This window comes from Ursus maritimus, unplaced genomic scaffold, assembly GCF_017311325.1.
Source record: "Ursus maritimus isolate PB19 unplaced genomic scaffold, ASM1731132v1 scaffold_27, whole genome shotgun sequence".
NCBI classification, from domain to species: Eukaryota; Metazoa; Chordata; class Mammalia; order Carnivora; family Ursidae; genus Ursus; species Ursus maritimus.
Genome location: NW_024425230.1, coordinates 38661680 through 38684757, shown reverse-complemented (window position 1 = coordinate 38684757; position 23078 = coordinate 38661680). Strand labels below are relative to the sequence as shown.

The 23078-nt window shown below is 48.4% G+C and overlaps 2 protein-coding genes across 6 annotated transcripts in view; both read right to left on the bottom strand.

Moving 5' to 3' along the window:
* PPIB (peptidylprolyl isomerase B) overlaps positions 1 to 4695 on the bottom strand; it is a 5298-nt gene extending 603 nt beyond the window's left edge. Inside the window, exons 1-4 of the mRNA XM_008708616.2 lie at positions 4509 to 4695; positions 3642 to 3755; positions 2639 to 2732; positions 230 to 414 (exon numbers count right to left, since the gene is read on the bottom strand). Of these exons, the coding sequence (XP_008706838.2) occupies positions 230 to 414; positions 2639 to 2732; positions 3642 to 3755; positions 4509 to 4643 (528 nt within the window). The 5' untranslated portion in view covers positions 4644 to 4695. The remainder of the gene's footprint in view (positions 1 to 229; positions 415 to 2638; positions 2733 to 3641; positions 3756 to 4508) is intronic.
* A 2265-nt stretch (positions 4696 to 6960) lies between these two features.
* CSNK1G1 (casein kinase 1 gamma 1) overlaps positions 6961 to 23078 on the bottom strand; it is a 170436-nt gene continuing 154318 nt past the window's right edge. For all 5 annotated transcript variants that reach the window (XM_008708611.2, XM_008708610.2, XM_008708615.2 and 2 more), the window contains 2 exons: positions 20188 to 20294; positions 6961 to 12900 (listed from right to left, as the gene is read on the bottom strand). In XM_008708611.2, coding sequence (XP_008706833.1) covers positions 12846 to 12900; positions 20188 to 20294 — 162 coding nt within the window. In that variant the 3' untranslated portion in view covers positions 6961 to 12845. The remainder of the gene's footprint in view (positions 12901 to 20187; positions 20295 to 23078) is intronic.

Here is a 23078-nt window from a genome sequence, read left to right as displayed (position 1 = left end):
TACCAAGTGGCTTCTCAGGGACATCGTGTTCGGCTGTGTTGGCATATCACGGAGTGAGTGAAACGGAGGCTCCTGCCCTTGTGTAGGCTGAAGACGTGAGAACTTGGGGGCAGAGACACGTAGGGTAGCTCTTGACTCCCCCCAGGTTTGTACACATAACACTGTGAGAATCTGGGTTCCCTGCTGGGAGAGGGATAAACTATGTGGCGCCCCAGCCCCCCCCACTCACCATGCCTTCCAGAACTTTGCCGAACACCACATGCTTGCCATCTAGCCAGGCTGTCTTAACCGTCGTGATAAAGAACTGGGAGCCGTTGGTGTCTTTGCCCGCGTTGGCCATGCTCACCCAGCCAGGCCCGTAGTGTTTCAGCTTGAAGTTCTCATCGGGGAAGCGTTCACCATAGATGCTCTTTCCTGGGAAGAAAGAGTAGATCAGGGAGCCGAGTTGGCCCAAACCAAGCAGATCTCTGGGGTGAGGATTCCAGGGACTCAACCTATCTTCGGTGTCAGGCCAAGTCTAGTGGATTATACGGACATAAAAGTGGTCCCCTTCCTACCCTCTGGTCTTGGAGCCAAACCATACTGACAGACCAAGTGGGGCATGATGCCAGGCTGATTTAGTAAACAGCTCACCGGATCGATGGATTACTCTGAGAATATGGCTTTTAAAGAGTGGCTTTTAAATACGGCATAGATCAACAGCTACGCTTGGCTATGGCCTGGGAGGTCTGCCACAGGAACTCTGACGTACTCTAGTAGAGACAGGTGCTATGTAGGGGGCAGGGGAGGTAAAGAGCTCTCCAGAAGAGGAGGACAGCTGTGGCGGACCAGCTTTTCTTCCTAACAGCACAGAAGATAACTGAGATGAATGGGGAGGGGCTGCCACTTGGGTTCCGGATAATCAAGAGCCTCTTATCAATGAACACAAAATAAAAGCTTGTTGGTGACGTGTGTGGTGTGTCTATCCACAAGGGGTCTGAGGCCAGGGTACAGGAAAAAGGGCGCTGGGCAGACCCAGACACCATTTCAGAGATCCTCACCTGTCTCCTCTCAGGAGGGTCGCACTGCAGGCCCTGGAGACACCCAGTAACAGAGAAGCTTCATTGTGTTTTACCCAACGCCTTTCAAACTCACTTCCTCACAAAACCTATACCCATTTGCATCCCGTGGTTCCACAGAAGAGACCCAGCTTTGGAAGCTGTCCTGGACCTCTGCTCATCAGGGAGGCATTTCTGACTATGCAGCGATGGGGGTGGGGTGGGGAGCTGAACCCGACCATCACTAGATGCTTGGGGGGAGGGCATCTCACAACCAGGCCAGGGACCAACCTGACCCTTTGCAGCGACTCCGGGCTAGAGTGCTGGCCAAGAGTCTCCCCTTGCTGAGAGCCCTCTTTGTACGTCTCCAGTGACGGCAGGATTTCCGTTACTGCTACTGTCCAAAAAACCCCACAACTCTATCCTTGGCTCCGATCACCTTCCCAACAAACAAGGAGTCCCCAACTCAAATGGGTAACTACATCATCTTTCCCTCCAGACTTCAGTTAGTCCTCTGACAACTTGTCCTTTGCACGCTGTCCATGTGGCTCCCACCCGCATTATCTATTCATCCTTCCTCTCCACTCCTGCCGCCCCCACTGCATAACGTCCATGCTCGGAGTGGGAACGGTGTACACCAGAGAACGGTCACAAGCCTTCTACACACAGAAAAACTGCCACATTATTAGCCTCACACTCATTTGTGCCTGGGTCTTCCTCCCATTCAAGGCCTCCGTGGACCCTCCCTCCACGTAGGACAAACCCAGGTTCCCAGGTCTGGCCACAGCCCGGCACTCTGGGCCCCCAGTGCGGTGTGTGCTCTCCTTCCATCTCCGGACCCCACCTTCAGCCAAGCTCCTGCCACGGAACAGAGGTGGGTTCACCTTAGTCCTGCCTCTTTGCCCAAGTTCTCCCCGGCCAGGACCCTGCCCACATCTTCCCTCACATTCACGAGGCCACTTCCTGGTCAGCTTGGCCTGAAGCGGCGACTCTGCTCGCACCTCGACAGTGGCCGACTTACCATACGCCGGGCACCCACCAGGCGGCACCCCCACTCTTCCCACTCTTACTTCGCACAAGAGAAAACTGAAGCTCAGAAGACTCACTTGCCTGAGGTCACAAAGCACAAAGATGGCAGACCTCACCCAGCTGTGTCTGACCCCGTGCATGGAGTGCTTTGTATTCTGTCTGCTGTCTCTCAGACGGCTGCCGACGGCCATCACTTACGTTCCCTACTGTTCTACAGCTTCCACGTCATGTTCCCCTGGTTCCTCCCACCTAGACGGTAAACAACCTGACACAGCTTGACCTGGAGTCACCCTCGTGTTTCACTTTGCTTCCCCTAGCCCCAGGGGGTGCCTCGAGAAAAGTCACCAAGGCTGAAGGCCCTGACCGGCAGGCCTGCTGGTGCGGTAAGAGCCGCACGACCCCCCACCATTCTTCTCTCCTTTGTCCTGGTGTCCCTGTACAAGAAGGCTGTAGCCGGTCCCCATGCGGGGACCCCCCTGCCTCCAGGAGGCCTCGTCTGCCCAGCACGGCCTAGCCCTCCCAGCTTGGAGGCTGCACCAACAGACCCTGCTGCCCAGAGGACCTGAGGTTACCTCCAGTGCCGTCTCCCCGGGTAAAGTCTCCACCCTGGATCATGAAGTCCTTGATCACGCGATGGAATTTGCTGTCTTTGTAGCCAAATCCTTTCTAGAAAAGAGAAGGAGAAGGTGAGAGATGGCATGAGGCACCGGGCAGCTATTAAGTAGGCCCTGCAGGAACCCAGCTCACAGCTCCTGCTCCCAGAAGAGACGCCCCTGCTGATGAGATTCATCATCCGACAGGCTACTGGGTGAGGAGTTACCAGGAGGCCAGACTGGAGCACACGGGCCAGGGGAGGCTGAGACCGCACACTCCCCTGCCTTTACACAGTTCTACTTCACACAACATCTCCACCTTCCCCACTCACTTTTTTCTAATCCTAAGAACAGATGCAAGAAAACGGACCAAAAAACAGCAGTTACCTGCTGAGTCACTGCAAAGTTGGAATACAGATTTTTTCTTATTCCAGTATAGTTAACAGTGTGCTATTAGTTTCCGGTGTATGATATAGTGATTAACAATCCTATACATCACTCAGTGCTCCTCATAAGTGTACTCTTAATGCCGTCACCTGTTTCACCCCTCCCCCACGGCGCCCCCCCGGTAACCACCAGTTTGTTCTCTAGAGTTAAGAGGAATACAGACTTTCTTAAACAGGGCACACCTGTTTCTTTAAAACCCGGGAAGCTCTGGGCCCGTTACCCTTAAGAGAAAGTTCTGGTGCACAGGCCACACACTAGTTTCCATGGATATGTTTTCCTTGATTACTGCAATGTCTTAAAAATGAAACATTTTCTCCAAAAAATAAAAAACTAAAAAAAAATTCATATTTGTGGATTTAGCTTAAAACCTCCAGAAGATACTATAATACCAGGTTCCCAGAGCTGCAGGACAGCGGTCACCGGGTACTCGGTGAGGGCTACTCCGATAGACGGGCCACGCTCTGCACCTCAGTTCGCGGCCAGCTCTACTTGCAAACTTCCCTTGAGTTCAACTACCTCTGCTCCAGCCACTTACCTCTCCCGTGGCTAAGGCCACAAAATTATCCACTGTTTTTGGAACAGTCTTTCCAAAGAGACCGATGACCACCCGGCCTATATCTTCATCTCCAATTCGCAGGTCAAAGTACACCTGAGGAAGAAGACCATTTCAAACGTAGCCTTTTTGAAGGGGTCTTGCCAGGGAAGGGAGGGCCCAAGAAGTTACCCTAACAAAGGTGGCAGAGAAAAGAGCCATATTTTGAGAGCAGTGATTCTGAGCCTGATTTCGGTGGTGACAAAAACCCTATGAGAATCTCATGAAAGCGCCAGACCCTTTTCCCAGAAAATGTTTGTTTGCATTCCCTTTAGACTATAGGGTAACAAACGACCTTTAGTCCACATAAATAACGAGCACAGATTCTAGAAATGAACATCAAAAAACCATAAGGAGGGGAATCTAAGCTCATCGTGCAAGTTTCAACTAGATTGCTGTGCTTCGTAACTGCAAGTGGGTAACATCTGGCCCAAGTAAAGAAAGGGTTCAGTTTGCCGGACGTGATCTTTCACCGTTTCCCCAGCGCCGGACGGTATTCGCAAAGACTGCGCTGAGGCTGACAGTGCCAGCCCCAGCTGGACATGCCGGGCGCCCGCTCCGGGCTCCAGGCCGGGGCTGGGGCGTCGGGGAGGAGCCGGGCACGCTCTGGTCTGAGCGAGCAGGACCGCCTGGACGCCACGAGGCCACAGCCAGGAGCCTAGGGAGGGGCTGAGCCAAAGCCGAGGACGCCCAGGCCCGAGCTCCGTGAACCTAAATGCCTCGGACACCGGCGACCTGCGGCGCCGAGGCCGGAACGCGGGCGACGAGGGGTGGGCCTCACCAGGCGGGTCGGGAGAGGGGAGGACGGACCTTGACGGTGACTTTGGGCCCCTTCTTCTTCTCGTCGGCCGTGGAGGGACCTGGCAACAGCAGGAAGAAGACGGAGGCCGCGATGAGGGCGGCGGCGAACAGCACCTTCATGTTCCGCTCCAAGAGGCGCAGCATCCACCGGGGAAGAGAGCGCAGCCCCGGCAGCCGAGGGCCGGAAGAGGGTGGGGACGCGTCGGCGTGGGCACCGGCGCCACCACCGAGAGCGGCGGGGGGGAACCGGGGCTCCTGCCCGCCTCCTGGCGGAGGTGGTCCCTATTTCCCCCCTCTGGGTCGGCGCAGGGTAGTAGGGCCCCGCGGGGGGCGTGGCCCGGCCCGCCGACAGGGCCGGCCCGGACGCGGGCTCGTGGGTGGCTGCCACGTTACTGTGGCCTCATTGGCTCCCCAGCTCGCCAGCGCCCGCCAACAGGAAAAGGATCACGGAAGGCGGCACCGCCCCGAAGAGCACGCGGATTGGGTCTCTGAGGAGACTACAAACCCCAGCATGCAGAGCGGCCTCTCCCGTGGCCCGCCTTTGGGGAGGGGAAGTCCCTTGGAGGGTTGGTTTACGTTAGGAAATCGTGCATAGGGGTACTATGCACTAGCTTGGGTTTAAGCATAGTGGCTTCCCAAAACTCGGGGCATGGTTCTGCTTACCTTATACTGCACCTTCTACTTGTCTTGCAAAACTTGCTTCAAAACCTTGCCTTTTTGACTTAGTCCCTGTCACTTAACTACCTGTTTTTCTCTGGTCTTACTGTGCTTACTGCTGTATGTATGAGTCAATGCACACTTTATTATTGTATACTCTGGTTCTTAACGTCCTTTACTTATTTTTCCCAACTATCATCTATCTATCCATCTATCTATCTATCTACCTATCATCTATCATCTATCTATTTTTAAAGTAAGCTCCACACCCAGCATAGAACCCAATACAGGCTGGGACTGACGACCAGATCAAAACCTGAGCTGAGATCAGAGAGTCCGACACTCAACCTACTGAGCCCACCAGGCACCGCCAAGTAACCACTTTTTTGTGAGCAATGGACGGTGTTGCAGGAGTTGCACTTACTTTGTGTACATCTCCCCGAACACTGCTGCAGGGTTAAGTGTCCAACAAATATTGGTTGCAATAGCATCATATTAACACTGACGTGGCAAATTATATATACCTGAAACGGCCTTTTCTGGAAACCTTCAGGAAGGTCAGGGATAGTCATCAGATGCTCTCACACTTGTTCCAGTCTACAACATACATACTTCATCGCTGGGAGTCTTACCCAGAAAAATGAAAATTACATCTTTCTAAAATTTAGACCTATGACATTAAATGTCTTTAAAACCAATTTTCAAAGATTAATATAGAAATTCGTGGTCTTCACAGCCCAAACTGGAGGTAGGAATGGCTCTGTTTCAATTAGTTGATCCCTGCAATTTGGTCTGTTTATGAGGTACAGACCTAAGTTTGAGGTTATGCATGGCCACTGGCATTAACTTGTCCTTGCCCGTCAATGCAGCCAGGCTGCAAAGCTTCCACAGGTCTCTCAGATAAACACAAATGACATTTGCTGTTTCTAATCCTCACACCTCAATCCAGACCACCTCAATCTGGTAAAGGTCGTCCTAGGTAAAACTGTTGCACTGACAAACTTGATGTTCCAATCCCCCAGCCCCCCCCACCACTTTTTTGGTGAGGCCTCTTTCCCCACTGACTGGTCTCACTGTCCATAGCCATTAAGAAAAATGTTCACCAAGCTCTGTTTTCAAAGTAGCCTTCTCCACACAAGAAGCTAATGCTAAAACGGCATAACAGCAGCCTCCTCTGTACCTCCCCCACCACTTTTGAAAGAAAGAAAAGCTTAATGGATAAAATGTTCTAAATGTGAAGTTTCTCCTCTCATGATGATCTTAAAACATGTCTTCTGTTTACTTACCTACCAGTGAAAAAAACAAAATCATTAACTAGTAATTGAGTGGTAACAAATAAGTGGAACCAGCTAATCATGCCGACAGTTGTTTTGTGGCTACGTGTATGGAGAGAGAGATACAGACATGTATAGATCCATATATAGATATACACTCGTGATTTTATAATCGCACATCATAGTTTTATTCTCTATCTGTATAGACGTTCGTCGGGTGGAGCAGAATTATAAAGCTATTCCAAAGCTGTTCCACAGAGATCTTACCTTCCTGACATTCTACCACCTAAGAACCACAGGGATACAGGAACCAGTATGTGAGTCATGAATGTCCAAGTTCTGCCAGGAATCCTGAAAGTGACTGACAGAGCAATGTTCAACCCAAAGGAATGAAGCAAGAATGCCAAATATCAGGCATTATTTTCATTCGTTGGAGCCCTGAGTCATATCAAAGTTAATCCAAGCCTAATTCTTAGTTACAAATGAACCAGGGGAAATTAAAACCAGACAAACCAACTAACCAAAGAAAATTAGTCAAGAAAGGTAAGACATTTTATTTTACATACAAAAAGGGTGCAAACTGAGTCCTTTCCTCCCCAAATTGGGGAAGAGGTATACTTAAAGATCACATTTGTGTTTTCCATGGTGCCCTAGGAAATGGGCTACTCTGAGATAACATATCAAGACCCATTTTCCATTTTTTCCAAAGAAGGCTACTTCCTCTGCAGAGGAGTTTTTCCTAATGGTGCACAAATCTCTCTCCTGGAGGAACCATTTCAAATACACTTGAAATTGACATTCATGTTTAAAAATACTACAAGTTTCATTTTCACAGCTGAGCTTTGCGACCAGTGCCAGGGTTTATGAAACATCACATATCTAAAATAAAACAAAACGAAAAAAAAAAGGGCATTTAACAATAATCAGACACAACCACACAGCAATTAACTGATTTCCACAGCTGATTTATACATCATCTAGTCTTTAAAAAAATTGCAATCAACATCCCAACATCTTTTTAAAAGTACAATGGGCAAAGATAAAAGAAACAGACAAAATAATAATATAATAAATTAGAGCATGTAATATATCCAATGGGAATTGATGAATCAACATTACTTTCCATCGGGGGGGGCATATTTTTGGTTTCATCTCTTATCTTTTACGTTTACTCTTCCGCTCGATAAATGGGGCTCATTCCCAGAGCCAGCTTGCTGTGACACTCATTTGAGAAGCTCACTTCTTACTTGCTTACTTCTGAGAATATTCGGAAACACGTGGTCCCAGCAGCCTGGGCTGTGAGTCTTTATGGAAGTGAAATGCACAGATGAGAACGCGCACGAGCACACGCACACACACACACACACACACACAGGCACACACGTGCAATCACACACACCCATCTGTAAATATATTTCCCCCCAAAAGAAATGGCTCATCTCTCCTGAGACATTCCTAACAGATCGACAAGCCTCTAAAAAAAGCTTTCGGTGCGAGGGCTGGCCTGGGATTTGGTCTGGAGCTCATGAAGAGGAACACTGAAAATGTCTCACCTGCCCTGAAAGAGGGGGTTTGCAGGGAAGAGGCAGTCAGGACAGCTGTCCTCTTGTGTGTGTTACTGGGAGGAGTGCACAGCACCCCCACTTATTACCATGGATAACCCTGTGCTCTGAGACTTTGAAGGTGGTGATGGCACTGGAAATATGATTGAATATGAGGAGAAAGAGGAGGAAAGTAACAAAAGAAATTCTGTCCACCGAACTGAGGTTTCTTTATAACATCAAGTTTGGTAATGAAACTAAAAATATATGGAGTACACGTTCACTTTTTCCTTTGTTAGCTGATCTACAAACACTGGAGCGGACTTCCTGGTTGCTTTTTGAGGAAATCTGTCAACTACTACTGTCTATATCCAGGGAACCTACTTACTATTTTGAATACAATGGAGAAACCTATTCTTTTGCAGTCACCTGCAAAAGGAGTTATGAGAAACATGTTTTTAAGACTGCTTAACTGATCGAAGACTTCCAAGATTCCTTATTTGTGGCTAAAACTGCTCAAAACTCTGCAAACCCTCATAAGGGCTGTGATTTCCTCTTTTTCTTACTCAGAAACAAAGCTACCCCTCCCCTACCCCTCCCCTCGCCCCCCCAAACAAGACAACAAAACCGTAGGAATCTCCTTTTTGATTCCTGCCAACCCATCATAGGGAAGGCTGGGAGTCACTGGCCATCAATCTCTAGACAGGGCTTTCCCGGAGGCCTGGAGTCAGCAAAAGCGAGAACCCCAGAGATGAGTGCCTGTTGCTCATATGGCCAATCCAGACGGGGTGCCTCGTTACACTGGCTCCCTAAGGGTTGCTGGAATTCATCTGCCCACCTTGGGGCAATGGCGGGGATGGTGGCAGTGGACTGGCAAAGGCAATGTTGGCTGGATGGCACGGCAAGCTCCCAATCCGAGGGACTCCAGCCCTAATGTGGCGGACACTGGAGACGACATCGTCAGGGCAACTCACGGAGGATGGAAAACTGGTTTAATTACGAAAATGGAAGAGGTGACCGGGACACACAGGAGGCATGTGGAATCGGGAGAGATGCATCAGAAGAGTAAGTTCCTTTGAGATGCTTTCCGGGCTGCCATGGCAGTCCTTGTTTTTGAGAAGCGCAGGCCATGCTTGCTCACTGAGCGGGGGAATAAATTCTATCTTTTGCATACAAAAAAGTTAAGGCTATGATCTTTAGTAACCACTCCGACATACACTACCATCACTGCCTATTTCTGACATTAAAGATGGCTACTCACACTGAGAATCAGCACTGAGTATGCGCCATCAGCGTACACTTCCAGTGGACTACGCTGCGATGCAGAGGCGATGGGCCCTCTTCTGGCTAAGGGCAGGGGCTGTTTCTTTGTTCCCGGAGCTCACGGACATAAACTGGCAAATCAACACCACTACTGAAAACCCCAGGACCCTGCTGTCTCCTGTTGCCCCTGCGGTCCAGAGTGAAATGGAGCTTTGACTGGAGGTCAGCCTAGTCGCTTGACCCGTACCTTCTCAGACCCTGTTTCCTCCTAGACAGACCCAATGCAGCAGAACATTCATGAAGGCGGTCACGAGAGCACAGTGGTTGCTGGCACACTGCCCGCCCCTGCAGAGGAGTCCAGAGCAAGCGCCCTGGGCAGCGGCAGGGTGTGGGCAGCAAGTGACCAACCCTCACAACGCCTGACCGCACAGACGCAGCTCCTCTGGTTGTAAGAGAAGGACTGTTCATGCCTCCGTGGATCCCTGGCCTGCCTGCCTCACTCTGCTCAGTCTGCAATGCCAGAAGGACTGCGGGGCTCGGAGAACTCCTGGTGGCATATATTAAGGGCTTTTTAATGAACAGATGCTATTAGTACTTACTGCTAACTCAGGAGCAATTGCATCAATCCCAAAGAAAAAGATCCCTAGGCACCACGTTGTGAAATGGAGAAAGCTCAAGAAACTGCAGTGAGTGGACTGGGGTAGCTGGTGGCTGGAGGGCGTGCCCAGCCTCAGGGGCCTGGCTGAGGCCCTGCGCTAAGCAGCCAGAGCAAGCGGGGTGAGGAGGGAGCCCTGATGTGCTGGTGGAGATGTGCTGATGGCCAAATTCTTCCTTAGGTACTCTTTTTATTTACTTTTTAATTTTCAGGAAGATCGCAACAGAATCTCTCAGGGGTCTGGGACCACCTTGGAGTGCTACTGGCCTTGGAAGAATCACCATGACCCTTTGTTATGAAAATCAAATACCCAGTAAGAGATGGGGGGGGGGCAGAGAAAGAACAGTGCATTAGGCAGGACCCCCCATAACTGCTTAGGTTTAAACCCCTCAAGAGCTAGCCTTTAAAAACATTTAAGACCAAAAAAAAGTCACAAACCCAGCTGCAGGGGGGCCTGCCCTGATCCAAGCTGGTTGCTGCCTTTGCTTTTTTGTGGAAGCAGAGGTGGGGAGGCACTTAGTGGGTATGGAGTGCCAGCAAGCTAGAGGCTTTGTCACCATTTCCCCTTGTCCTCCTTTAAGAGGCAAGGCTTTTTCTATACAAGGGATAAGGAAGTTAAAGTTTCTATACAGGAAGTTCGAGTTGCCCAAAGACCAATTGAGAAGTAGGTTTCCATGATGGTGCCTTAACCACTAGGTAATATCAAGGAAGCAATATTCAAAATCCTTGTGGAAAAGGGATGTGACACTATCTCCCAGCCACTCTTGTTTTGTATACAGGAAGATTTCTTTTAAAGAAATGAAAGATTACAATCTTTACATGAGTTAAGCAGGTCTGAAGCCAGGAAAGTGACACTTCCTAGCCAAGGCCCAGTGGAACAGCTGAAGCCCAGGAACTCTGATCCGTGCGACGGCTGCTATTTCTGCTCCACGTGAGACACATCAAGGGACTTGTCAGGACATGACAACTACCAGAAAGTATCCCCACATCCTCCAGTCCAAAAGACGGCCCTCCACCTCAAGCCAGAGGCAAATGATTTCTGTGTTCCCCAAACCACCAGACTCCGTCACCGGCCAGGGGTCCTCCGTGGTTAGCTCTCTCTACTTCTGGACACGAGGCCTTGTTCCCTGACGTAAGTGATTCTTTCTCCTCTATCTGATCTGGAACGAGGTCACTGTTTGCATAAGCCACTGAGCTCACATGAAACGTGAGCACAATAAGATTAACTCCATACATTAATGACTGTCCAGGCAGTGAACGAAGAACCAAGACCCTTCATGGTAGTAGGTTAGGGGACTACCCCACATGGGAAGGCAGACTGCGGACTGAGGAACACATGTTCTCGATACATGGCCATCTTACTTGGAAGGAGTCTATATCCAATGGAGAAGATAATTTCAGACCTTTCATCTCAGTATCCTTTCCCCTGGAATTTTCCAGCACCAATCAATCTTATCCTCCTGTTCACGACAGCCCCACGTGCTCAGTCCTGAGCCTGCTGCCGTGGACCTACTGCGAGAAGACCCGCAGGTGCTTGGTTTGTGTAAGGCAGGCCAGCCCAAATGCTATCACTCAGCTACTGGGGCAGACAGTACATACGGATTTATTTCCTGGCCCTATGATGCCAAATCCTGAGATTCTTCTGGCAGTTGGAAGGCAGGCTCACTTTCCTCCTCTTCTTGTCCACGAGTGGCAATATGGCGATGGCTCTTCCATCACTAATTCTGTCCCCCAAGTCACTAACGAAGTCACATGGCTATCTAGTTGGAAGTCCCTGGCAGTGGAGGAAACCGATTATTTCCAATTTTTTTGTCAAGCATCTCCTTCTCCTGGTCAGTCTGGCTTGGCTGGCTCATCCCATGTGCTGGAGAGCAAGGCTGTCCAAACTGTAGGCTGATGAGGTCAAGAGGCTCTGGTAGGGACATTCTTCGGCAGCTGAGAAGATGAATGAAAATTCAAGTATGTTTCCTTGCCAACCTGAGTGTTTACTCAGAATGACACAGAGTTTGGCTTCTTCTCTTCTGGGTGCTGTAGACCCAACTTTTTCCACTGAGAATGTCCTCTGGACCCATGTTCTCTCTGAATGGCTTGGCTGGCCCCATCCCCCTCAAAACAGAAAAAAGTACAACTCCCGATATAATCAGACACAATATGCATCTGCCATGTTTTTTGTTAAAAAAACAAACAAAAAAAACCTAAAAGTGCAATAAAGTCAGTTTTTTTTCCTTTGCTCAGAACAATTTGCATTGTCCTATTACCGTCTGGAGAACAGAGTTCGCTTGTCAAGAGAACGAAGAATGCCAACACGCGGGGACAGTAGACTGCAGATTTCTCACAGCTTGTGTCCGACAGTGTAACTTCACAGGGCGGAGGGAGGGAGGGGGAGCCTGCACCCTGTGGCCGGCTGGGGATGGAGGCCGCACAGGCACAGAGCAGGAGGGAGCCATGCTGCCAGGCACACCTGGTAGCTGGAGAAGATTCTTCTCCCGCCCAGGCCTGCCATCTTCCCCCTGCCTTCTTGGCCACACCCCCACCCTCCGGAGTTCCTTCCGCAGACAAAGCCTTTAACTCACTAGCTTTTCTGCGGGAGAGGGTTGAGGGTGGGGCGAGAACCAGGAGAAAACTACTGCGAGGGAAGAGAATAGTAGTCCTTGAGTTTTTGTGAATGACACCTTCACTGTAAACAATAGGAAGGAGAGTCAACCAGGCAGCCCCAAGGGCAGGCAGAGGAGGAGCAGCTCTGGGACCTGCTCAGAGCTTCAGGCAGGCGGGGGTGGCCACTGACCCACTGGGCCCTGGCTGCCCGCACTGGCTCCTTCTGGGGGCATCTGTTTTCTTTTTGGTTTGGATCTCCACCCTCCCCCACAGAGGAGTCCCTTCCAACGAAAAATGGCAGGAGCTGCAGGTGCAATCGAGTTAGAGTCCCCAGGGCCTGAGGACTCCTGGGAGGCACTGGTCACTTGTGACGCTGGGCAGTCTTCTTCCTTTTCCTCTTAAAGAAACAGCAGCACCTGGAGCACAAGGAACATCGCAAGTCAGTGCAGGAGGCCTGCAGCTTCCGTGGGCTTCTGCCTGCTTCTGCTTACTGCGGGGGTGGGGGGGGTGGATTTTCCCCCTGGCACCCACCCACAGGGCCACCCTCCATCTATGGCGCACACCCTGGAAGCGGTGGGCAGTGTCCGCCAGGAAAGGTAGTTGCTTCATTCCAATCCGCAGCTACCAAACCTCATCACCAAACGGCTGCAGGCCAGGCAGGGCCGGACAGGCATCTTTGGAAGGAGGAGGAAGCAGCTTGTGTCCTAGTCTCCCACGCAGCCCACAGGGCTCATCTTTATCTAGAACCCAGGCTGGGGGTCCTTAGGGCTGCCTAGACTAGCCTGCATTGTCTGCCCCTTGAGACAGAGAGCAACGTGATTTAATGCGGCTTCAGCAGCCAGCGGGTATGGAGCTAAACAGAGGCGAACAAATCCCCCACAAAATATGACTGGAACTCTAGCAGGAGCTCGTGATGCTGCCTCTGAAGGATTAAGGATTCTCTCCATCCCATTTCGCCATTCCCACCCCTACCCAGCTACCCCGAGCAGGCAGAAGGAGCCCCGAATCTTATAAGAACTGTGAGCCCAGATCCCAACTGAAATCAGCACAGCCCGCTCTCGGGTCGCAGGGGGACCAGCGCCACACAGCCCAGGAGCTGACGTCGGCAAGCGTGTGGCTGCAGGATCCCCGACTTAGTTACGGAGACTGCTGCTGCTGTGCCAGACAGGGTTAGAGGACTGGCCCTTGCGTAGGGTGGCCAGGCCTGCTCCCCTCACCCACCACCCACCCTGGGCAACAGCCACGGCTCCAGCACAGCCCTGAGCCCGAGCATCCCCTCCTTAACTCCTGTCTCTGGAATGGGGAACAGCTCTCGCTGAGGCAGTGACTAAGTCCAAAAGGGGGTGATGAGGGCGGTGGCATGACTGGTGCAAGAGAAATGTCCTTCCCAGGAAGCTGACACGTGGGAAATGAGGATGTGAGAGCCGGAAGGTGTGGATGAGTCAAAGATGCCAGATGGTGGAGGGGAGTCAAGCTGCAAACTTGACCCTTGAAAGGAAAATCTTTTGATGAAAACTCTCTGGTTCTCTTGCTTAAATCCCTCTGGCTTTAATGCCAGGGCCATTCATATGAAAATAAAGAACTGTTGCTTACTTCCCATGCCCCCAAATTCTCCACTGTAGCTAAAATTCTCTCCTTTTTCAGTCTGACCCCTTGGTATTTTGACATCCAATGGACAGGTTATTAAAAATTTGGAAGTCTCTTAGAATGCAGAGACAGACATTTATACAGGTAATGATAACCTTTAACCATATCTGGGTGAATCAAACATGAAAATTTTGCATGAAAACTCTGGAAACAGGACCTTATTAAGGGGGTCTTAAAAAAGATTTTCTGAGGCTATCAGTGACATTTGTGAAATACTATTTTTTTAAGTTTATTTCCATAATCTCTACCCCAACATGGGGCTCAAACTCATGACCCCAAGATCAAGAACCACATGCTCTTCTGACTGAGCAGCCAGGTGCCCCATGAAATACTATTAATGGTGTGAATATCGTCGCTGAACAAAGTGGCATGTGTATTTGGAGACTGAATAAATTCTTTTACATAAAAATGACCAATGCTTTTGATTGTTTAAGACTGTCTTCTCCTTGGAGAAGACTTCAAGAAAAAAATGGTCTTTTTCTATTATATATGCTTTAGAAAATGGACATTTCCAAGTTGAAAGTCCTGTAATTAATATTAAACAAGGCAAATTAAATCTCATGGGAGCACCAGTATTTCAACAGAGTTACCTGTTCCCTGTTAGCCATGATTTTCAGAGACATCACTAACATTTAAGTCCATTTCTATTTCTTCTTCTTATTTTTGGGGGGGTGCTAAAATGAGGATCTTGTGTTTTTAATAAGAGCAATCACAATGAAGTCTGAAATACTACTTTGGTCTATTTCAAATTCTACTATTTCATTTTACCTCCTTCAAGGCAAGTCCGAAGACTTAACGTCTTGCTTACAAGCACATCATAACCTGAGGGGTCATGCTGAATTGACCTGACTGGAGGGGAATGTAAGGTGTGGTTTTTGAGGCCCGGGTGAATTTGTGCTAGTTACTGTAGTTAACACTTCAGCAGTGGCAGAAGCTTTTCATAATTCCAGCCATGAGGAAACAGGTCCCACCATGTGCTCTTCCATCCTCTAGCTTCTGTGCGGACTACCTGCAACAGGGCCTATTAAACCGGGTCGGACCCCAGCCACGCCCAATGACTAACTCCATACAGATGTCTTACTCTCCGAAGAGAAGGACGGTGAGTGATGAGCCCTTCTTGTGTCGTAGGTTTTCTTCCAGTCGATTCTTTGATTGGATGTTGGAGTCAGCATCAATCTAGTCTCCCTACTCACAAGCCACCACGTGCTCTTCCCCCAGACCTGTGAGCCATCACTTTGCCCACACTGCTCTCTTGCTACGTCCTGGCCCTCTCCCCTTCTGCTATCTCTTTGCCAGGCTTCTCTTCCTGAGTGTACTTTTACATTCTTCCCTTGCTCTCATACCAGGCTCAAGCCCCACCGTATCCGTGAAATCTTTCTTGACCATTCCTGTCCATAGTGACCTCTTGGGGGATAATAACAAGTGTCCTGGAGAACTACTTGTCCTTTCCAGTATATATGTCTTATCTCTAGAACAGCTAGATGGCACCTAAACTTTTGGGGGACCCCCAAGAGTTCCAAGCAGAGTTGGATGAGTACATGGGAGGCCCCGTTTCTGCAGTCAGGATTATGCGACTGACACCTCACAGGAAAAAATAGACTATGACAATGTCAGATTTACACAGACATGTTTGCTAGATAAATAGGCCAAATGTACTCCTCAGTACCGTAGACTATAAATTCTGTTTCCATAAAACCCAATTGTTATCTTCCACATATCCCTGTCCCTGGGGAAACCCCGTAGGCAACTTGGCTTAGACGGCTGGGGTTCAGAAACTGGTGCCCAGCACAGTCCCTGAAGACAAATAGAAACAAGGTGATCCTATAGTCCAGCAGGCTGCTACCTCCCAGTAGAACATGACCCCATGCACGCAGACGACATGGGGGCGCTCCCACCCCAGACTGCAAAGGCCAACTAGCCCAGCAGCACCTGGAAGGTCACAGGCAGCGTCTAAGAAGAAAGCTGGCAAGGGGGCTCTTTCTTATAGCAAGAATGTGCCTCACTGAACGTGGATTCTTTAGGGCTTCCCCTTCCACATAGCTCCTATTATTCCTAAGAATGCATTCAGGGAACCTTTCCAGGAGTGGAAAGCCAATATGTCCAATATCTCATTAGCTGAGTCAGCCCTTGGCCCACTGAATGTACTCTGACAGGGGAAAAAAAAAGAAAGACAATAAACGAAAAACAAACAAAAAAACCCAAAACAACAACAACAAAATGTCCATTTCTCCCCCCATGAAGGAGCTTTTTTTGACAGACTCATTCTACAGATGAAAGAACCAGCTGAATCAAAAAGAAAAGTCATGCATTTTTTCCAAAGCAGCCAATTTCCAGGTGAGAGACCGAGCCACAGAATGTGAGATTATCTGGCAACAACTGCCCTTGGTTTTGTGAAGGATAATCTAAAAAACTGATATAGTAACCTTGTCCTCCTGCTCCTGTCCCTCTCTGCCTGATATTCTCTGGTCTATCAACTTGGGAGACAATTCACTCAGCTAAAAATAGAAAGGAATTTTGGATACTGTGGGATATTGTTCTGACAGGAGGAGACAGCGATGAGATGGGTTTGAAAGGAAAGAAGGAACAGATTAATTCCTGGGTGTAGGCCTGCCCCATCCCCACCTTGTGGATCTAGTTCCCCAGTCTGGGTGGTTATGGCACAAGGCGGCGTAGGGAAGCCATTCAGTGTTCCTAAGGCATTTTGTTTGGCTTTGCCAATCCCAGCCTAGTCTGGTCCGCTCCCCTAGCATGTGGACTGGAGAGAGGGACTCACCACAGGTTGAGCATTTTCAGGCAGCTACAGAGTGTGTAAAGAGAAAAACACAGAAAGGAAGAGAGAAAGAGAGAGATATTAGTCCACAGAGGTGAGATGGAAGCGACTCCCTGTGCGCCATGCAAACATGCAGTATGTGTCTGTGTTTCGTTTCTTCCTCTGTCGAGGGAGGCTGAGTGCGCCCAGGCCACTGGGCCCCCACGCTAAGGTGGAGGGGGCAGGCGCCTGACAGAAGCATCGAGGAGGGAGCTGGATATCTCAGTGAGGGGTAAGGTAAAACAGAAAGAGTTGGTGGGAGCCCCAGAGTGGGTTTTCCTGGGCAATTTCCAGGAAGGTAGCGAGAGAAAGAGGAAACGATCCTGCCTATAAGAATTCGATCAAGCACCACGTGAGCCATTTTGGTTCCCACACAGTCTTACAGTACAATGTTAAGCTGACCTCCCAACTATTCTGAGGGAAGAGAAGTCCCTAGCCTTTCTGTAATTCCGACATGCCTGACCAAAGCAGCTGGCAGTTAGCTCTTCCTCTGGGGGGGCGGGGGAAGGCTTCACCAGCACTTTATTTTAGTAGGAGATGACGCGGAGCAAGAAGGGTCACTGCTGCGGACTAAAGTAAAACTAGGGCCTACATCCCATTCTTGCTAATTCCCAGGAAAAACGAGATCCGCATCTGCTAAGTTAAAGCTAAAGTTGGTGGAAAACCAAAAACTCCTATTTTTACCATAACAAAAATCAACCAAAAAGCTGCCTTGCCTCACCACCCTTCTAATCATATTTAAACAAGGACATGTGTCCTGCAGCCAGAAGAAAAGGGCAGTTTGATGTTCATTTCGTATATAGAACAAAAAACCAAGGCCCTGTTCCCTCCTTTACACAAAACAAGCTCGGTGAGGAACCCAAACTCAAAAGCTTGGAAGTGAAGGTTTCATGTACCTCCCCAGTCCCTGGTTGAATCTTAACATAGGCAACAGCCCTCTTTTTCTCATAAGCAGGCTGCATGGACAAATGGCATCACAGCTGCGTGCAATGAGGGGTTGTTTGGGACGTCTCGTGCTTCTCTAGCTGCGACTTCTTCCCATGAAAATGACTGAGCAGGTGGGTTCATGGCTGCCCCCTCCCTCCCTCCAAAACACAGAGACGGAAGAAGAAACACACATGGCTAGGCTGACAGGTCCTGGGCAAGATGGGTCGGTAGCTCATGAAATCACGAGGGGAATCGGCACACAAAATGCCCTAAGCTTTGAGCTTTTGGATGACATTTGGTCAAACACAACTGTTCCCCTCTGGTCTCCACACATTTCAGAAGGCCCAAACCTGGGACCAGCGGCAAAGAGGCACAGTGGTCCTTTTCACATCCTAGAGTTTAGATTATACCAGCACAGAATTCACCACATTGCAATCTCTTTGTGTGAACAGCCCCTTATTTTACACACAGGACACAAATACCACACTCACATACACAATCAGTGTACACATTTACCAAAACGAAATGAGGGAATGGGTTCAAAAGATAAACCTGTATAGGACATACTGTAAGATGAAAGCCCATTCAATCTTGGTAGTCAAAATACACTATTAAATCCAGAACTAAATGCCTAGCCTTCCAAGTAATAGCCACAACATGAATTGGGAGTGAGGTGGGATGGGAATGGGTAATAGCCATCTCTCAAGCCCAGTGTTTTCATCAGAATATGCTTGGTGCCGTGATTCCCATCCTTGGCCACACAGAATCATCTGAACTTTAAAATTTCCTGATGCTCAGGCCATAATCCCCGATAAAATCAGAATCTCTGGGGCCAGGATTCAGATGTATGCATTTTTTAATATACCCCAGGTGATTCCAAAGTGTGGCCAAGGTCAAGAACCCATACTGTTTGTTTGGGAGAATGAAGTTTTGTCATGGAAGCTGAAAAACTATGAGTACCATTAAAATCTCCAAAGTCTCTGAGAATAGAGAGCATGTCTCCTTACTAAAAATGGTCTCTTCCTGGCATTAAAAACTCCCCCTGCCTTCCTTACCTACCAACGCCTTATAGACACCAGCAGAGGAGCATCTGAAGCTGCCTACAGTCAGCAGGGACTTGACAAGACAGAGTCCAAGTCATCCTTGAGCTGCTTTTTATCTACTGGGTAGAAATCCCCAAATCCTGGCTTTCCAAGGAGAGGACCCCTTGGAAGCAAAGTGAGCTCATCATACGGGTGGGCAGGAGAGCAGAGGAGTGGGCAGGGGACAAGCACACAAAGTGTAGCTGAAAGAAAGACTGCGGGTCTTGACTGGCCTCCCACCACCTGACACCCAGAGGTGTAAGCACGTTCTGGCGGGTACTGAGGCCATCTGGGGGCTCAAGAGAGCATCTGGGACCCAGTATCACTATTTGGATGTCATATGCTTCTGAGAACAAGACACTGGGATGGCCTGAATGTTCTCAAAGAGTTTATAAGGAAGGTCAACCATATCAGGCTCGGCGGCAGTTACAGATTTGTAAAGGACTTCTCTCTCCCTACCTCATGTCTTCTTGGAGTTTAAGTCTGGATTGGAATTTGGGATGGGGCAAAAAGGGAAAGAAGCGATAGAAATGCTGCTTTTGCAGCAGCACTGGCAGTTACTCCCCCTCCTACCCCGTATGCTCAGAGTTTAACCACACGCCATGCAGAGAGCACCAAGGGGCCGGTGGTGTGGGCAGGGTAACACATTCACAGGCAAGAGAAGCAGAAAAGGGAGTGGACTCACCCCTCCCTAGTAGTGTGATTTCCTCTCCCCCCAAGACTCTTTTCCTCACAGGTGTAGAAACTAGCTTCCCTGACTTATTGGACTCTCTCTGATTCTAGAATCATTTAAGTGAGACACAATGGCCCTAAAACCCTTGCTCCAGGACGATACATGCAGAGTTCTTAGCCAAGAACCAGAAATCAAATGCTTTTCAGCATGGCCCACGATTTAAGATAAACGGATTTTTCTCTGTACCCCACAGGGAGCAAGAAGCTCCAGGGACCCAACGGGCTCAGGACTACTATCTGTTTTAGCTCTTATACCATGATTCTTTCAGTTCACTAGGTCTTTTGCCCCATGTGGACTAGAGAAATGTGATGGTCTTCCCAGGAATCACAGCTAAAGAAGGGCAGAAGCAGCCGTAAGGTACCATGCAAAAACTAAAATGGTCAAAGGAAGAAAGCTGGACACAAGCATGAGAAATCCAGTCTGAGATGAGCAGCACATAGAAAGGAAAAGACAGAGAAGATTTTTCAAGCCAGGACTCAAGAGCCCCCTTGAAAGATGAACGTACTTAGCTTCCTCGACTACCTCCACCTCGGCGTGAGCTGTGATTGGTGCATTGGAGTGGGCTCCCGTGGGGTCATCGACATTCAGCTCTCCATTGGTTGAGCTAACCACCTGAAACAGAAAGACGGAGTGTGACAGACACCATGGCAATAGGAGCTTCCTGCCAGTACCACAGAGGGTTCCTAGGGGAGATCTAGTCTCTGACTTAGGTACTAACCAGGCCGTGTCTGGAATGCTTATCTTCCTGAGCTGAGGGGCCAGATGTCCTCATTTAGGTAAGGTTCCCAGGACCATATCATGTGAGAACACAAAATGCAATATGTAATCATATAATAGTAACTTCCATACTGGATGCCTACTCTGTGTCCGCACAGAGTGTGTGTGTGTGTGTAAATTTAATCTTCACAAAAAGCCTGTGAAAGAGGTCATGTTACTCTCTTTAATTCTCCTTCTCTCAGTTTCTTATGCTAGAATTATAAATAGACCCAGCGATGATGTTGACAAAAAATTCTAAAAAGGAAATCAATAGTGGGCATCAGAAACTATAAGCAATCACACTTTCCTTCAGAAATTTCTTCATGGCTTTGACCGTTGGTCTGAAGTTACTCAAACACAAGACTGCTGCACCCTCTCTGCTGAGAGGGCAGACGGTAAGGAAGCGCTTTCCCTTGGAAGACCAGTCTTATTTCAACAACCTTTATTTCAGGTTCACTGTCATCCCATTTCTCACTGATGGTCCCCGAATTGTAACTGAAGGCTCTCACTCCTGTCATCTGGTTAATGTGGACCCGATCAGGCTTCTCTTGCTTGTGCAGCTGCTTCTGTCACCTGGTTTCATTTCCAGCACATGACTGCTGCTTATGTGGGTGCTGGGAAGTGGGAAAAGGGACCCCGCTGGACAAACCACTCTGCTGTTAAAGACCTTGGCTGAAACATGGGAGAGAACCACAAAATAGGATAAATGGTTCGGCTATCATATGCCCTTGGGTAAGTAACTTCATCTATTCGAGACCGTTTCTTACAGGGTGATGGGTGATGTGAGAATTACACAAGCAGATAGATGAGGTCGTGACTGGTACGATACCTGGCATACAACATGGGAGCAGAGCACACACAATAACTAAGATATGGGCTCCAGAGTTAGTCAGCCCTGGGTTTGAACCCTCGCTCCACCACTTACTTGCTGTGGGTCCTTGGGCAAGATCCTCAATCTTTCTATGCCTGAGCTTCCTAAGTAAAATGGGGAAGCAATGCTGCTTACCTAACAGGGTTACCGTGCAGATAAGCCACACAAAGTATTTAGCCCAGTGCCATGGTAAATTGTAATGGCTCAGTAAGTGTTCCTACTACTGTTATTCTCCCTCCATAAACGTTTATTCTTATCGCCCTCTAGATCTGGGGTCCTCATCAGCAGCTTATTTGAAAAAATGTCAAGCATAGTCATAAAAAGGTGGACAGGAGGAAATATTTAGAGTAAGGGCTCTTTGGGGTATTTATTCAAAGAATAAAGGGCTCACTAGGTAAACACCACTTAGTAGCAGTCTCTACTTACCATTATTTCTAAACCAGAAACATTTATTGTTCTTATTGATAATACACGCTTTAAAAAAATGGAAACAATGCTGTATGATTACTCAAAGACACCTACAACATTAAATGTGGACTCACCCAAGGGATCTGGGAGTGATCAAATTTAGCACCTTTCATTAACGGAACCAACCTTATTTATCTCCTGACATAATAAATATTATATAACATTATGTAATATCCTTGCCAAAAAAAAAAAAAAAGGTTTTACCTGAATCTAAGTATGATGGAAAAAACAAAACAACAAAAAAACAGACAAACCCAAAATGTGGGACTTTCTATAGGACAGCAAGCCTGGCCTCTTCAAAAAAGACTTCTCCGAAAAACTTTTTCTTTCCCTTTTAGCACAGGGGTAAGTGTTACAGGCTAAAAGAGATTAAACGACTAAGAGACTGAAAGAGACTAAAGGGGGGGCGCCTGGGTGGCGCAGTCGTTAAGCGTCTGCCTTCGGCTCAGGGCGTGATCCCGGCGTTCTGGGATCGAGCCCCACATCAGGCTCCTCCGCTGGGAGCCTACATCTTCCTCTCCCACTCCCCCTGCTTGTGTTCCCTCTCTCACTGGCTGTCTCTCTGTCAAAATAAATAAATAAAATCTTAAAAAAAAAAAAAAAAAGAAAGAAAGAGACTAAAGGGGCATAAAAACTAAATGCAAATGCAAACCTCAATTAGGTCCTGGACCCTAAAGAATTAATTTGGGGGACAACTGGAAATGTGATAAGGACTGTAGATTAGACATTATGGAATTATTATTCAATTTCTTAGATATGACAATGGTATTGATTACATGCAGGATGTCTTCGTTCTTAGGACACGTCAACTAAAGTATTGTGAGATAAAATGCAATGATGTTTACAATTTACTTTCAAATACTTTAGCACATACTCTCCCCTCGCCTCCCACACCACCGCCACAGAATGAAAGACATGTGGCAAAATCTTAATAATCATTCATCTACGTTAAGGATACGCACGGGTTCATTTCACCATCACCACCACCACCACAACTAACTTCTTCATAAATTTGAAAATTTCAAAATAAGAAGTTAGGGCAATAAACAGCAAAAACAAAATTGATGAGTGATGGTTTACAGATTAGAGAAGCACAGCTCTTCATGCTAACGCTGCTGTTAACTTCCTTGGCCCACATTTATTTCCTGGGGCACATTCTGGCTGCACGCGGGCGATCATGCTGGTGAATTCATTCTGTCAGCACAAGGGCCAGAGAAGAAATCACTTCAAGTTTCTTAATGAACAATTCAGGAGCTGGACAAGTGTTAAAGAAAATGGCTTGACCTCTACTGGTACAAACA